General features: G+C 35.0%; 1 protein-coding gene across 3 annotated transcripts in view; it reads left to right on the top strand.

Moving 5' to 3' along the window:
• LOC150107965 (hepatocyte growth factor-regulated tyrosine kinase substrate-like) overlaps window positions 1-17,324 on the top strand; it is a 261,894-nt gene that overhangs the window by 67,912 nt on the left and 176,658 nt on the right. For all 3 annotated transcript variants that reach the window (XM_090390574.1, XM_090390576.1, XM_090390577.1), the window contains one exon: window positions 9,648-9,771. In XM_090390574.1, coding sequence (XP_090246700.1) covers window positions 9,648-9,771 — 124 coding nt within the window. The remainder of the gene's footprint in view (window positions 1-9,647; window positions 9,772-17,324) is intronic.

The following is a 17,324-nucleotide window of genomic DNA, read 5'->3' as shown; positions in this document are numbered from 1 at the left end:
GGATCTCTAGAATAGGAGAATATAAAAAGTTAATAAAACAGGAGTTTGCTCTGAGTACAGATCTTAGGAACCATCATAGAAATGCTCTTCGAATGATACTAATAGAACTAATACAAGATAAGAAAAGAAAAAGAGTGCACTCCTCATCATTACTGCATGAAGAGCTCACTTTTTTTCAGACTAGTTGTAACTGTGCCACAGTTCAATGGATTCAGGGGATAAATGAGTAACTTTTTGGTGGTGACAATCATTTGGAGCATACTAAAGGGCCACATATCTGTTTTGAGAAGTGACACTTTCAAGCCACTGTAGGCCTCCAGTAAGCAAGGTGTAATCTTGCATTGAGTGATGAGATTCATCTACCATCTAAAGACCATTTACCAATGTCCCATGCCCACAGTGAGATTTGAACCCATAGCTTGTTACTTGAAGGGAGGAGAGATACTGTTCACTTGGCTGACCAAGCCGACTGTTTTAGTTACTTCTGTTTAAGTAATATATCTGGATTTTCTCTGAAAAACAAATATATTGATATTGTATCCAAACTTAGAATCTGCCATAAGATCAGTACCTCACTCTTTATATCTTGCACTTGCTCTGCTGTCGCCACAAGATATTGTAGTGTAAAATCTCTCGCGATAAATTTTTATTAAATTTCCGAGATTGATTTTATAGAGGTTTCTGAACTTATGGAAATTTAGAAATTATAATGTTTTAAAATGAATGATATACCTCTACTGTTAAAATTGCATAAAGTAATGTATTGTATAAAGTATATATAAAACAGAAAGTGAGGGATTAACCTGGATTAGCGATGACAAATCTTCACAAGTCATGTAGAAATATGCCCCCAAGAACAGAGGGAACTGAAATGACATCATCGTGCTTGTGGGTAATCCTCGAATCTACATCAGAAGAACAAAGGATTAGCTATGATATAAAAGGGCTCGAGGTTCTCGGTTTTTGTCGTCTCCAGGTACGTGACCCCAGGTGCGGGGGGGGGGGGGAGAAAGGCTGTTATTTTGATGTGTTTCCTATAGATGTAAGGACGTGCTGCGAGAGTGTGGTTACCCATTAGAAATCACAGTAACTTTGGCTGTTCCATCCAGTTTCCCAATGGAGAATCAATCTACAGCTTTCCCGGAAAACTCCCACAGCAGAACTGCCAAGACCGTTCAGTCAGCAGCCAATACTCAGGAAGGAACACAGTATCAAGCAAAACTAACTGAGGTTTGTCCAAGTTGATAGAACTGTAATAAATTTAGTTTAATCCTTTATCCAGGTGTGAGCAAACAAAGTTTGCGCCTGAAAGTATCTTCAGGACTGTGGTAAGGTGGTACAACACCAGGACACTCCTTGCAAAGGTGGAGCAAGCTACCAACACTCCTATCTCAGTATCTCCCATAATGCAAAACACATCTCCTTGCGGATATGTCTAATGTTATGCATTAAGGGAAGGGCCACAACCCAGACTAGTTTCAACCTTTATTGAGGTCTCTTCAGTGGGAGCCAGGCCCAAGTGGAGATACCAGGCAGAAGTATTAGCAGGTCATCTCTACCTATAGGAGTTGCCAAATGGTGTGCCACCCTATTTTTATAAATTACTCTGGATTTAGAGAAAGATGTTGAAAGGTTATTTTTCACTTGGTTAGAGTATAATAAATTTAGTTTAATCCTTTATCCAAGTGTGAGCAAACAAAGTTTGCACCTGAAAGTATCTTCAGGACTGTGGTAAGGTGGTACAACACCAGGGAACTCCTTGCACCTTACCACAGTCCTGAAGATACTTTCAGGTGCAAACTTTGTTTGCTCACACTTGGATAAAGGATTAAACTAAATTTATTATACTCTAACCAAGTGAAAAATAACCTTTCAACATCTTTCTCTAAATCCAGAGTAATTTATAAAAATAGGGTGGCACACCATTTGGCAACTCCTATAGGTAGAGATGACCTGCTAATACTTCTGCCTGGTATCTCCACTTGGGCCTGGCTCCCACTGAAGAGACCTCAATAAAGGTTGAAACTAGTCTGGGTTGTGGCCCTTCCCTTAATGCATAACATTAGACATATCCGCAAGGAGATGTGTTTTGCATTATGGGAGATACTGAGATAGGAGTGTTGGTAGCTTGCTCCACCTTTGCAAGGAGTGTCCTGGTGTTGTACCACATTACCACAGTCCTGAAGATACTTTCACCTGAAAGTATCTTCAGGACTGTGGTAATGTGGTAAAACTAACCAAGTGAAAAATAACCTTTCAACTTGATAGAACTGTGTTTGCGAAAGTCAAATGTAAGTTAACACTACTTTGTTGATGTCTTAAAAGCCAGCACTTGAGAATTGTATGTGTGCTTACAGAAAAATGTTAGTATTTAGTTAATAAGTAGTGGCAGTTCGAGGGAAATCTAATGTTAACCTATATGTGTTGTGAACGAAGTTTGATAAGTTTAATGTAAGAAGCAGCTACATGTCCAGTTTCAAAGTGTTGGACAGGGTTAACTAAGTATTGTGCGTGTAATGTTCAATTGCATATGTTGCCTACTGTGTATGTAATAGGCCTTAGAGAGTTAGTGTCTCCTAATTGTGTGTGTTAACCTAGTGAAATTTGTACCAATTTTACTAGGTTAAAATAAAATGCTTTGTTTGTGTAACTATCTTGCCTGATCTATTTGCCAATGCACTGTCTCCAAAAAAATTAGCGAACCTGCGAGCCTGTTTAAGTAAGAATTGACATGACTAGCTATAAAGAATTGTATACATTAAGTTTAATCTTGTATGCTCCATACTTAAATTCTTAAGCTATATTTATAACTTAGAATGGCACAGTCGTTAAAAAAATAAACTTTCTAAATTATATAGTTTGAAAGTTGGTAACCTGTTTATCGTGAATAGACTGAAAACAAAGGTCATTCACCAGCAGTACGGACATATCAAGGATTATAAAGGATTAATAGCGAGGTCTATATTAAGCAGAGTATAGTTTTATTTGAGTAAAGTAGAAGAAATAAGTTAAGCTTAAAGTGCACATAAAGAAGGAATAAAAGGCACGATTGATTGCAATAGTAAATTGAAAATAGAATATTGATAATAGACTATAGAAATTACAAAGGAACAACCGACAATATTTTACAATAGCGCAGACGATGTTATTTTACAGTAGCACTGACAGATAATGGTGGCGATAATCATCTGTTTCTGGTGTGATAAAAAAAAAATCATCAGTGAAAGCATGTATCAAATTATAGTGCACATTTTTGGTTGAATAGAAGAAATTAAATTCCAATTTCTAACAGGATCCTTTAACTAAACAACAATCTGAACTATTTGGTTCTTGCTCTCATCAGTAGAACTTGTTTGAAACAAAATCATAGCTCATATTTTGAGGCAAATAATGAAATTTGCTACTACCATAATGAAGAGTCATTTCATTGAAGTCCATGAGCTAAAACATTGGTGCATGTTTGTAAATTCTTCTAAACAAGCTTATAGGCCAGTGATTCTCAACCTATGGGGTGCACTCCCCCTAAAGGGGATGTGAAATACCTGGGGGAGAAGAAAGCAAAGAAAGTGGAAATCAAAGAAAAAACTGAGAAACCACTTTATTGAAAAAAGCCTTTAATGAAACTTTTTATTGACACAAAAACAGTATAAAAACAAAAACATAAAATAAATTCTGAAAATAAAATGTATAAAATCCACTGTATCGAATAAACTAGTAAGCTTACGGGAACATATCAATATTGCAAAATATACTGAGCAACTAATTAAAACTAAACAATAACAATGAATCTTAGCTTCCTTGGGCCTGTGTTTCAGAGCAAAGCAAAGCTTTTCATATGATGGTGATACATTGGAAATTGACACTCTTAATTCTCTTTCTATGTTTAACTGAGATCTGTATTTTGTTTTTAAGTCAGCCACTGCAGAAAACAATTTAACAAAGATAAGCTGTTGGAAATGGCAAAAGTGCACGAAAAGCTCTTGACTTTAGCGCAAAAAATTCATCATCAACACTGCCCCAAAATTCAAACAGTGATTTAGATGCAAATCATCTTTTGATTTTGCAACTCGATGTGAAATCTATAAATTGTTCCTCTTCTTCTTCAATTGAGAAATCTTCAGGGGTAATTTGAAATGGATAATATTAAAAAATGAGGCACACATGAAAGAAGGTTGAGAAACATTGTTATAGGCAGTTTTGTTGCAAATAGTAATGAGAAGCCTTTACATTTCTTGCAACTACAATACAAATGAAGGAGACCTTTAAAAAATATGTTCAAGTTGATGTTGTAAGGTATAATGACTACTGGAATGTTTTGATGCAAAAGTAAATATCTGCTACCATACTCAACCATATTGCATGATGGTTGAGTATGGTAGCAGATATTTTCTACTGCTCTACCCAGCAGTCGTGTAACTAGCTCCTTTTTGACTGAGAGAATATCTGCTACTTTTGTGTCCTTTGAGAAAATTTTTTTAAAGTGGTGGACAGAAATGGACTCTCCTTCTAATACCTAAGATTTCAACCTTAAGAATGAGTTATTTGTTAAACCTCTAATAGGGAAATATTTTAAAAGAATCTCACTGAAATAGAATTAAAAAACCTAGGAATCATTTGTAGATTTTTTTTATTTTTATTTTTAATGGTAATCCCATTCACAAGAGATTGTTTCCATATAGTACATTAACACCATGGATGGACAGAAAGCTGAGAAGAAAGAACACTTGGTTAAGAACTTCATGGTTAAGAATTTAGGGAAACACAACACACATGATAAAATAATTACTTTACTTAATATTAGGAAAGCAACATTTGATGTTTCGACCTCTGCATTGAGGTCATCATCAGAAAAATACATCATCATCATCATCATCATCAAATTCCTGCCATGTACCCTCAAGGGGTGTACAGGATATGACAGTACTACATGAAAAAATTACATCATTACTAACTTCCTATCTATAATTTTCCTCCAAATCAGTCTGTTACTTGTCAAGACTCCAACATTATCAGATCTTATATTTCTATCGTCTAAGGCACTTTGTACCGTATCAATCCACCTATATCTTGGTCTTCCTCTGGGTCGTTTTCCTGCCAACCTGGCAGAGAACACTTGTTTTGCTAATCTTTCCTCTCCCATTCTATTTAAGTGACCATACCATCTGAGATTAGCTCTGCTAACGCATTCCTGGATGCTGACAATGTCAAGTTCTTTCCTAATATCCTCATTTTTAATATGATATTGCCATTGATGCCATCTGTTCACACCTCTAATCTTTCTCAGGACTCTCATATCTGCGGTCTCTAGTCTTTGGTCAAGTGTTTTACTTCTGACCCAGCTCTCAGATCCATAAGTTAAAATTGGTTTGAACACAGTCTTGTATACAGCTAATTTAGTGTTCCGACTAATTTCTTTCTTATATACATATGTATATAAAGATATACATATGTATAGAAAAATACATATGTATAAGAAACATGCTACTGCACTTTACAAGGTAAAATGACTCTAAGCTGCTCTGATGCATCTGACATATGGTATGGCTATGGCATTCTTATAATCTTTTTTGTTTTTAGTGGTATTTTTATGAAGAATCTTGTGAGCTGTTTTTTATTATAGCCATTTTTTACAAATGTATGGTTAATGATTTCAAATTCTTGGTTTAGATTTTGTTCATTTGAGCAAATAATTAGTGCTCTATGTTTGAGGGTGCTTACGACTCCTAGTTTTTGTGTTGGGTGGTGGTATGAATTTTTGTTTATGTATGGGCCTGTGTGTGTAGATTTACAGTAGATCGAGAAGGAGAGACAGCCAGAGGGAAGACGTGTGACGAGTGTGTTTAGAAAAGGAAGAGAGTTGCTGTTTTCAATTTCAATGGTGAATTGGCTACGTTTGTGTTATTTGTTCAGATGGCTAAGGAATGTATTTAATGTTTCATGGCTGTGGGGCCAAATGACGAAAATATTGACATCTCTGAGCCAGGCTTTAGGCTGGCCGAATCTAGAGCTCGTTGCTCAAAGTCTTCCATGTAAAAGTTATCTATTGGGGAGAAGTGGTGAACCCATGGCTGTATCTTCTTTTTGTAGGTAAAATTTGTTTTGTCACATGAAATACCCGGAGCTGAGTACATGGGCAAAGAGGGCAGTGAAATAAGGAAACAGGACGCACTATCCTAATCAGAAAACACGAACACAAACGACACATGAAATACCTCCATTATGGAAAAACAGGCCTATTCAGACCACTCACTCCAAACATACCATAGAATTGACTGGAAAGGCACCAAGTCCCTATACTGCACCAAAACCTGGTTTCAGAGAAAAATTAAAGAAGCCTGTGAAATGCTAAAACACAATCCAAACCTGAACCAAAATGACACTAATCATTTCCAAGAATGTGGAGGACCATACAGAAACCCTTATAGCAACTGGAAGAAGCCCAGAATGAAATCTCAATACGAGAGGACTTTAGAAATGTTTAATGTAGTTCTGTTTTTAATTTATTTTTATATTTACTTTTTTTTTAAAAAAATTTATTTTATTTTATTTTTTTAATATTATTAATTTTTTTTCATTTCCCACTAGAGGTCATGCTAGATAAAAGATTAATAAGCAACTTAGATTCATTTTATCTTGTAAAGTGCAGTAGCATGTAGCGTGTTTCTTATATCTATTTTTCAGACCTCGTTTTGACTTCACTACAGTGGTCAAAACGTCAAATGTTACTTTCCTAATATTAAGTAAAGTAATAATGTTAACATGTGTATTGTGTCTTCCTAAATTCTTAACCATGAATGCTAACCACCATGTAACCTTGAAAGGAAAGAAGACACTTGTTAACATTGGATTTGAAGACCCGTAGATTGTGCTCCTTAGGAAATGCATTTGAAGAGAGGCTGTTCCAAAAGAGAGCAGTAGAAGTAATAAAGGAAGATGAAGAGAAATTTATTATTATTACATGACAGCTCCAAGGAGTCCAAAGACTCATTGCAGAAGGACCCTCTACCCTACTCTGCCAACTACACACAACAACTCTACTACTATCACTGCCATCTACTGTCCATCACCGTCTGTAAATTGTGTGTTTTCTCATGGTCAGTTTGTCTGTACATTGGATGAAAAACCCTGCTACTTCTGAATGAGATTGGTTAACTCACCTTCAGTTGAAAAAGCGCAACTAAAGATTACTCTCATCACGACAAGAATTGAATGCAGGTCTTCTCCCGTCAAAGAATTTTGTTCTGTAATTTTGGAATTGAGCTATGAAGGGTATTGAACAGCTATTGTATGTGTTTTAACAGATTTAGAAGACTCGGTGGAATTATCAGGGTCAGTTCTGATAAATGAACAGTAGTCATGGAAATATTTGTAGAAAATGCATTCAGCAGAACTGAATGTCTCTGTGAAAGAGTGAAGTAAATTAGGGAGAAATGTATCATTAATCAGCTTAATTACTCTCTTCTATGCAGTCAAAGATTTTTAAGAAGCACTTAGGTACTACCCCAAATATGAGAACAGCATTCAATGGTTGGATGGATTTGTGATTTGTATAGGGTTAACAACAGTTCAGAAGTAAAATAATGCCTTGAGCAAAAAAGAAAACCTATTTTTTTGGGCTACTGTGGAGGCATATTTATAATATGTTTATACTAAGAGAGATTTAAGGTTGAGAAGAGAGAAATTTTTTTTTTGTGAGAAATAAAAGAAGTTTGAGTTTACTAGCATTGAAATTAACAAGTTTATCATAACGCCAATTGAAAAATTGTTTTTGAGATCAGAATTTTGGATGGTAGAAGTTGATATTCTGGAAGTATTGGTAATTTGTGTAGTGCAAGGCTTGTCAAATGATAAAGAGGAATACAGCAATACTATGTATTGGATTTGTAGTCACTTGGAGAAGGTCGTTGATATATAAAAGGAAGTGAGTAGGTGAAAGAACAGAACCTCATGGAACACTAGCATTAGTTGCATAGTGTTTGAGGTTAAAGATCCATTCATCATCGCACACAATGTGAATCCAGAATAAAACTGGAAACTCAGTTGCAGAATTCAAAAGACAGACTAACATGCCATGATGTTGTTCAGAGCATAGATATGCTAACCACCCAACCACCCAGGCTGGTAACTACTGGGATTCCCTAAACCTTTTCATGGAATTTGTTCTAATGTGGTTAACGTAAAAAAAAAAAAAAAAAAAAAATAAATAAATAAATAAAAATCTATTGACTGACTTGCAGAATCCATACTGGCGATTGTTTATTGGTTGAGAGGATTTGAAATAAGTTAATTTCAATAATGGAGAATGGCTGATCTGCTGTTTCACTCGAATAAGAATTGGCTTTTCCTTTTTGTTTAGATCAACTGTCCTTTCAAATGACCTGCAGAATTCCTGTATATTTTTTCACTACTGCTATCATTGTTGAGATCATAGACATAAATGTCAATATTGCTACGTGTGTGTAAATGTATATATGGAAAAAATAATGTATTAAATTTATTAAATAATTAATTATTTAATTAATAAAAATAAAAAATTAATTAAATATTGTATGTTTGCTTTTCATTAATTAGTTTGTATATGATTCACCTGCTGTTCGTTCATTCCCTCTAGAATTTACTTAGACATTATTGGTTTTCTTCCTCTGGGTGCTCTGATTTTTTTTCAATATATCATAAAACTGATATTGAATATATTCAGTATAAATATGAATTTGGATAATTTTTAGTGTTCATACCATATGGCTGCTTTAGATGTAGTTATGACTTTGAAAGAAGCCAATAATTATAGTAACATTAGTTCATAAATAAAATTATCATTACTTATCTTTGGGGGTGGGCTAATTTTTTTTTTTTAAATTGAAATTGGGAGTGATTTGAAAACTCATGAAAGTTGACAGGCATGCTTACCCTATGTTTTGTCAATTTGGTTATGTAAAATGCAGACTGAAATGAGCAGTTTGCTGAAAATCTTCTCTTCCTAATTGCACAGTTCCATATTCAATCTGCAGAATATTTTATAAAAGCGATTGATTGTGTATTTTATGAATAATGTTCTAGCCTGATGCATTAATGTTTTATTGAAATATTGCATATTATGAGTAATCAGTACACATAATTATCATGTGGGAAAACTTTGCACTGGAACATAATTAAGATTTTGTAGTGGAGGTCAGTGGCATAATATAATTTTAGTTGATTTAAGGAATGTAATTCTTTTATAGGTGTGGGTTGCATGTTATAATTTTGAAAGCAATGGACTTTTCTTTTAATCATTCTGACATTGGTCACCAATTTAGTGATGAATCTGTATTTATGAATTTATTCTGAAAAATATCTTCAAATTGTCTTATGAATATAAAACAAAACACTTAGGCAGACAGAACAACAACAAGAACAAACTGCTTGATCACAGTCATTTCTTACTTTATAAAATATTATTATTGTTAACTGAGTTGGCTTAGTTAGTGAAGCCAACTATAGTTAAATATAGTTGGCTTCACTGTTCTGAAGAAAATTCACTATAACAAACTCATTTGTTCTCTGTATGTTCACTGTAGGAAGAATTGACTGTTCTTAACTGAGTCATAATTTGAATCTTCCTAATGACATATGAAGGGATTACATTATGTCATGCTTACTATTTTCAGACTACAACTCATGAGAACCTGAAGAATAAAATAATTGAATTAATTCAAGCTTGGGCTCATGCATTTCGTAATAAACCTAATTATCGTGCAGTTCAGGATGCTGTGCATCTGTTAAAAGCAGAAGGTATGGCTATATTTATTTTAATGATTTAAAAAATCTGTTTGTTTTAAATTTCTTTCAGTGAATTTTTTTTTGCTAATAACTTATTTTTTAGTACAGATGATTCTAGTGAAAATTATTTTTATACATATAATTTTATTTATTTTTTTGTTTATGATTCGATTTTATCTAATCATGACACCTGCAAGCAGTTGTCAAAATGTAATTAATTCTGTCTTTTAACCATCACTATAATTTATAAATTTAATATGCAACCAAGGAAAAAATGAAAGCTTGATTTTGATTGTTTATAAAACCAAAATATTCCATCTCTCAAGTCCATTTTCTGAAATGCTTGGTGAGGTATTTTTATGGAGAGCCCATCCACAAAAGGTTGGTTAACCTATAGTATGTTAGTACCATTATTTCTGTTATTTCTTACTGTTATTTCTTTTATGTATTTCTCAACCCTGCTTTATAATTTTTTTTTGTTCTTTACTTATACTTTGTGGAATATAGTGAATGGTCGACTGCTGCCAGTTATTTATTTCTACTATATCTTATGTTCTCACACTCTATGGTCTAACAAATTTATTTGTTTTTCGACTGTGCCAGTTAGACCATGTATTTGAGTGCGAGATTATAAGATTTTCAACTTAAAGACAAAGTTGTTTTGTTAAAAATAAAGCAGATATTGTTTGTATTTCCTGCATGTATTAATTTTTACCTTTAGTTAGTCATGGCTTGATTATTGATCACTTAAACTTAATCTTATGCAGGTTCTAAATTTTCAGGATAACGCAGTGACAGAATGAGTCCAACATGTTCACAAACTATTTATTTAAATCAAAAAGGACTATTTACACAGTCTGATCCACATTAACACACACACACAAATTGCATTACAATTCTTTGTTAATTTCAGTTTGTCCTGATTCAGACCTAGTTCTATGTTTCTTCCCTTAAAATTAAATTACAATCTAGAATATCCTACTAGTCATACATACACAAACTGAAAATAAGGCATACCTTGAGCAAGCTTAATTCAATATTAAATTACATTATCCAGTACAGTACAGCACTCATCTTACTCTTACAATAAATACTTATACATAGTTTAGACTAAGAGACACATTGAATGAGCTTATTTCAATATTAACTTACACAATCTTATTGTACCCATAAACAGACACACTTGATGTACATTCTTGCTTAGGAATGTCACATATATTAGTACTTACAATTCTCGTTCAGCACTACCTTTTAGATGAATCTTTTGTACACATGAAAGTGCTCGTTTTTTTTCTTTCCTTCTGCTGGCTCATTCATGATCTCCTGTCGATTTTCTTCTTTGTTTGAGTTGTCGATTATTCTATGCCCTCTAGGGCCCTTAACATGACTGCATAATGTGCCGCTCTTTCTTAGCGGGACATTCTAATGATCGACACAATATTTATCATGGCGGTGGATCCAGGAAGATTGAGAACCCTCAGACTTGCAATGCTTCTCTTTTGATTACCGACAACAGGCCTCACATGGTGGCAGACCCAGGTAAGAAGATTGAGAAACCTAAGACCCATGCTTCCAATGCTTCTCTTTTGATAACCAATAACAGACCTTGCATTGCTGTTGACCTAGGTAAGAAGATTGAGAAACCTAAGACCCATGCTTCCAATGCTTCTCTTTTGATAACCAATAACAGACCTTGCATTGCTGTTGACCTAGGTAAGAAGATTGAGAAACCTAAGATGCTTCTCTTTAGATTACTGAAAGCGGATTTCATGGCAGCAGATCCAGGTAAGAGAAGACTGAGAATCCTAAGACCTATGATGCTTCTCTTTCAGTTACCGACAATGGACCTCAAGTGGCAGTGGACCAGGTAAGAGAAGACTGAGAAACCTAAGACCTATGATGTTTCTCTTTCGATTACAACAGTGGACCTCACATGGTGGCAGACCCAGGTAAGGGAAGATTGAGAAACCTAAGACCAAGTCCTTCTCGATGTTTTGCCTTATAAATGTCCAGACATCTGTTGTACGCATGAGTGCATCTCTCAAAACTTCCATATATGGTCACATATTAACATCCGACCATGATGACATCATACTTTGCACTTTTTTTGAAATAGCTATACATTGGTTTTCATTGTTATATAATGACATCATACACCACATTATTTTAACAAAGGCCCAAGGTTAAGTCATTAAGTCATTACAAATACATGATTCTTACAGACAAAATTGATTTCTTTAAGTGCAATCTCCTTAGAAAAACATGTAAAACAAACATGATAAATCTCATAAGAGATTTTACACTGTGGATGGGTGATAAGGAACTTATTCACATTTGATTTGAAAACTGTGGGTTGTATTCCTTGGGAAACACACATGTGATGGAAGAATGTTCCAGAAGGTAACAGTGGGAGGAATAAACGAAGAAGAGGAGAAATTTGTTCTGTGGATTTGCCGTTGAATTGTGAGAGGATGCTGGTTAGCTGCTGCACACATTTTGACAGATTTGCAAGAGGATAGGGGAATTATTGATGCCAATTCTGACAAACAGTCACCATAGAAGTATTTATAGATGATGTAGGCTGTGGAGAATGAATGCCCGTGCAAAAATGAGTGGAGTGTATTAGTGAGAGAGGGGTTATCAGTCAATCTAACTGCTCTTTTCTGTCTACAATCCACTATTTTCATAGAGCTGTTAGGGGCACCACTCTAGATATGAGAGTATTCACTGGTTGGGCAGATTTATTATTTGTGTAGAGTTAAGCTGTTCAGAGTTAAAATAACACCTCGAGTGAAAGAGAAAGCCTAATTTTTTGGATGCAGAGGAGGCAATAGTTGTGATATGTTTGTGCCCAGGTTAGAGTTATTCTGAGAAGGTGAATGTCATTTTTAACAGAGATTTGAGTATTGTCGCAAGGGTAAGATTGAAAGAACAGGGTTCTTTTTTGTTGGGAAATAATGCAGAGCTGTGTTTTCCTGTTATTGAAGTTGATAATGTTATCCATCCTCCATTGATGAATACACCTTGAAGATCGGAATTTAAGGTAGTAGAAAGTTAAGATAGTTAGTTAGATTTCTGGAGGCTGTGGTGATTTGTACTTTTGCAGGGTTTGTAGAATAAAAAGGAAGAGTGTAATGTGCTATCATCAGCAAAACTGTGTACTGGAGCTGGAGTAGATAGTTTATGTATAGAATTAGCTGTCTATATATATATATATATATATATATATATATATAAAAGATAAGGAGCCATCCACCATCACTTGAAGTGAGTGTCTGGCCAGAAAGCTGGCTACCCAATTGCAGAAGTCATGCAGCATACTTGGTCAGAAAGCTTTGGATATGCTTTGGAGGGTAACCACTTGAGATTCGGCAAATCTTTCTAAGGTGCTTGTCCAGAAATGGATGATGTAGGTTAGTAGATCCCCTGTTGATCGACAGTGACAAAATCCATACTGTCAGTCATTCTGTCTTTCAACCATCACCATAATTTATAAATTTGTATGTAATTAAGGTACTGTGATTGTGCAATACTATCAAGTTTTCATTACTAGTTCATTCATATTGCAGCAATGGATATTAAATAATTTAAGTGTTAATTTTCCATTTGTCTGTTTCCCAAATACAAGAGATTAATTTGGAATCAGTTTTATTGAGATTTAGTTGATATAGAAAATCTTCACAGAGTTCAAAGAACTTCATGAAAAAGTATCATATTGTGCCTTTTCACACATTGATTAGTATTAATTTCATTAATACAGATCAGTTTGAAATTGAAAATGCATTCCTATTTCAAATTTCACGATCAGCATTGAGAAAGGTATCTGAGCTGATTCCACCTGAATCATCCAGTGCCTTACAATTTGAAATTTGGACTTTGAATGCATGGCAGAAGAATTGTATAACAGCTGTGGATATGGATGGTCTGTGACAAATGCCCTAGCATCAGACAACCATCCATATTTGGAGAATGGAATTGCACAATAGCTGCTTCATAGTGGAGATTCCTTAGAAGTAAGTAATTGTACCAAATACAATCATCCTTTTTTTTTTTTCATATTTCAAAAGATAAACTACATTCTTGATCTCCTCCTGGTATGTATTGCATTCCTTCCTTGCGTATGTGGTCTTAAATGCCAGCCTGGCTGACTGAATCGTTAGCGTATCTGCTCTCCAGCCAAAACGGCTGTTGGTTTGAATTCTGCCACGGGCATGGGTGTTTGTGATTGTCTGTGAAAATGGTGGTGGTGGTGGATGGTAGATGGCATTGCTGTGGATGATGATGATGATAGTTGTGGTTCGTTGTAGTTGGCGGATTGAGTGGGTGGAGTCAGAGCTCTAGAGTAGGTGCCATCCCTCGATGAGTCCTTGGACTCCTTGGAAGTGTCACATAATAATAATAATAAATACCGTGGCTGTTCATTTGTATATAATATGTTACATATTATTATATACAATGTTACATATTATTAGAAACTTGTATATAACTGTATATATATACCATTATTACACTGGTGTCCAAAAACTAAGGATGAACTTGTGGCAGTTTGTATAACTGACAATTTCAAGTAGAAAGCAGGTACACATTGAAATTTTTGAGTCGTGTGCAAAGTGGTCATCTGGTAGTGCTCAACAGGATAAAAAGCAAGAGGCTGGGCTAAGCGAATTTTGTTTTAAGGAAGCTCTTTTTGTGAAGGAAAATTGCAAACTTGGATGTCTTGTAATGTCTCAATACTTCATCTAGATGATTTCATGCAGGGAAGAATTATTGGAAATATAGATTGCCAACTATGAGTTCTCATAGGTGGCCATGAACGTGTTAAGTCAAGGAAATGTATGCTGACTAATTTTTTTACACTGGAGGAATAGGGCATGCTTTAGAGTTAACTGACATCCATAAAGGTTTCATCGTGGGCTATTATATTAGTCATCAATTAATTTGTATCATTGCACATATTTAGAAATAAAGATTTAGCTGTAGCCGATGTCATTGAAATCAAAATGTGGTAGTGAAAAAAACAACCATGAAACAGAACTGAAAGAAAAAGCATAGTATAGTGCTGAAAAGATTGCATCTTTTCTCTGTCATGCTTTAGTGAATTTTGGTACTTAGGAATTCATGTGTCCATAGCTGTAGACATTGCATACATATAGACTCAGTTTCCATGAAAGGACTTCTGCATATAAGCCAAACATTATTTCAAATTTAATTCGGAATAATGTTTGTTTTAGGTTCACTTTGAATGGTACAGAGACTTGCTGTGATCGGGACATTAAACCACTGGAAAATTCTGGTATGGAGTGATGAATCACAATATATACCTCTAATTTTTCTCATAGAACTGAGTGAGTGCAATAGAGTGCCTGTTAAACTAGTGAGTTCATCTAGTGTTAATGAGTTTAACAGAAGGTATGACTGCTGGTGTGTGTGTTATAGGGCATTTCTTGATGAGTTCTTGACTCCCTGGAGGTCTAATAATAATAATTTATTATAGTGGATCATCCCACTATAATAAATTATAAAGGATTAAAAACTAATTTTATGCTTTCAATATTTCTTCTCAGTCACTGAGACATCTTCACGGAGTACAAATATCACTTGTAACACACACACACACACACACACACACACACACACACACACACACACACACACACACACACACACACACACACACACACACACACACACACACACACACACACACAAAGACAACACAATACTTAATGAAACACATGGGTGACTCCAAAGTCCTATCTAGGTGGTGTGTCCTCTGTGGGTTTTTGTAGGAGGCCTAGGATGTAAACTGGGACCTCTGACAATTATTGTTTCCCATATGTTGGGAAGTTTTATGCATCCGTATACAGAGGGATTTTTTTTGACTGAAATTTGATTTTTAGTTTGACACAGTTAGGTATCACTCTTGTATCCTGATATCTTTTTAGAAAGGCCAGCTCATTTAATTGTCTTTCGAGTCACCCCCCCCCACACACACACAAATAGATACTAATAATAAAACTTCCTAAAATTTGGGAAACAATAATTGTCAGAAGTCTTAGGCTGCCTACAAACGCCCATGGAGGGGTTACCACTGAGATAGGACTTTAGAATCACCCACGGGTTTCACTAAGTATTGTGTTGTCTTTGTGTGTGTGTGTGTTACAAGTGATATTTGTACTCCGTGAAGATGTCTCAGTGACTGAAATGAAATACCAGAAGCATTAAAATTAGATAAAATTTTAATCCTTTTCTAGTGCTGTAAGTACTCCATTAAACCTCCAACATGATATCCTTCCAGTACTAAAGCCTTAACACATGGATCATCCCATCTGTTATGATAATACTAAGGATGGGAGGATGTATCTCCATATTTGGCAATAAATCTTCACAAACCATTGAAATGTTTAATTGATATTCTGGACAATTCTACACTACCTTTATTACAGAATAACTGCTGCAAATAATTCACTGTTGTACTGTGGCCATATCATTTAAAGAAAAGTTTGTGCAAATTAGACTGTCAAGACAACAAGACCAGGTTTAGGTTGAGCATCTTTGGAGAGCATTTACACATTGAATAAAAATATTGGGTACAACTTTAGACTATTTTTATGTCGACCTCTCTTATATCCAGATGATATCATCATCACTTAATAATAAATCTAACATTCTGAATTCTGACATTATTTTCCTCAATTACTGCACAAATAACTAAGGCAAATTATTCCCCCCCCCCCTTTATTTTTTTGGTTGCTAGAAAGCATCAGTAGATCCCTCACCCATAAAAAAACCTAGAGTGCATTAGTACAATAAGTAGGTTCAGGTTTGCTTCCCTTCAGCTTTTTTTTATCAAGATGAAAATATGCTGCCATGGAGGACATCCAAGTTTTAGATGATACTCTCAAACATCCCAAGATTCAAAATCTTCCATAACCATTTTTAATGCTGATCCTCATTGCCATTCATCAGCTTCAGCACTACCAAAACATGGTCCTGTCTTATTTCTCTCAAGATAGATCTAGTCTCCTCTTCTTACCTTTAATAATACCCAGATCTCTAGACATCAGATTTTTGTTCATAGGCTGACCTATGAAAAAAAGGCACAAGGTTCAACATAGGTTGAACCTTGTGCCTTTCCTGACAGAAACACATCCTATTTACAATTTCTTCAGTTGTCCAAAAAATGTACTGTTCTTTTTTTGAGAGAAGATATTATTGAGAAAAGAACAGTCTGGTTGACAGATGTCTCTCTCTCTCTCACACACACACACAGTTCACCCCAATTACTTTCTCACAGATGGTCTGTTTCTACATTCTTTTCTTCAGTTATTTTAAGGAACAGTGTTCTGCGGAATTGCTTCTTTCATTTCTCCACTTTCACCTGCAAATTCGCATGCATCTGCTTGAACTTATTTACATTCCAGCTTCAAACCAGTTGAATGAACTTCTGATCTTGCATTCCATTTATCTTTGTCTGGACCAGTCATCCACATTTACTGAAGAGTTACCACTTCCATCAGCTGTTCAAGAAACATATCGGTAGGTTTCTTCTTTCTTGTTACACT

The sequence above is a fragment of the Typopeltis vanoorti genome, chromosome 3 (assembly GCF_054136105.1).
Source record: "Typopeltis vanoorti isolate ZY-2024b chromosome 3, IOZ_Tvanoo_1.0, whole genome shotgun sequence".
NCBI lineage: Eukaryota > Metazoa > Arthropoda > Arachnida > Uropygi > Thelyphonidae > Typopeltis > Typopeltis vanoorti.
Note: the sequence above shows the minus strand (reverse complement) of the source record. Positions and strands in the feature narration are given on the sequence as shown.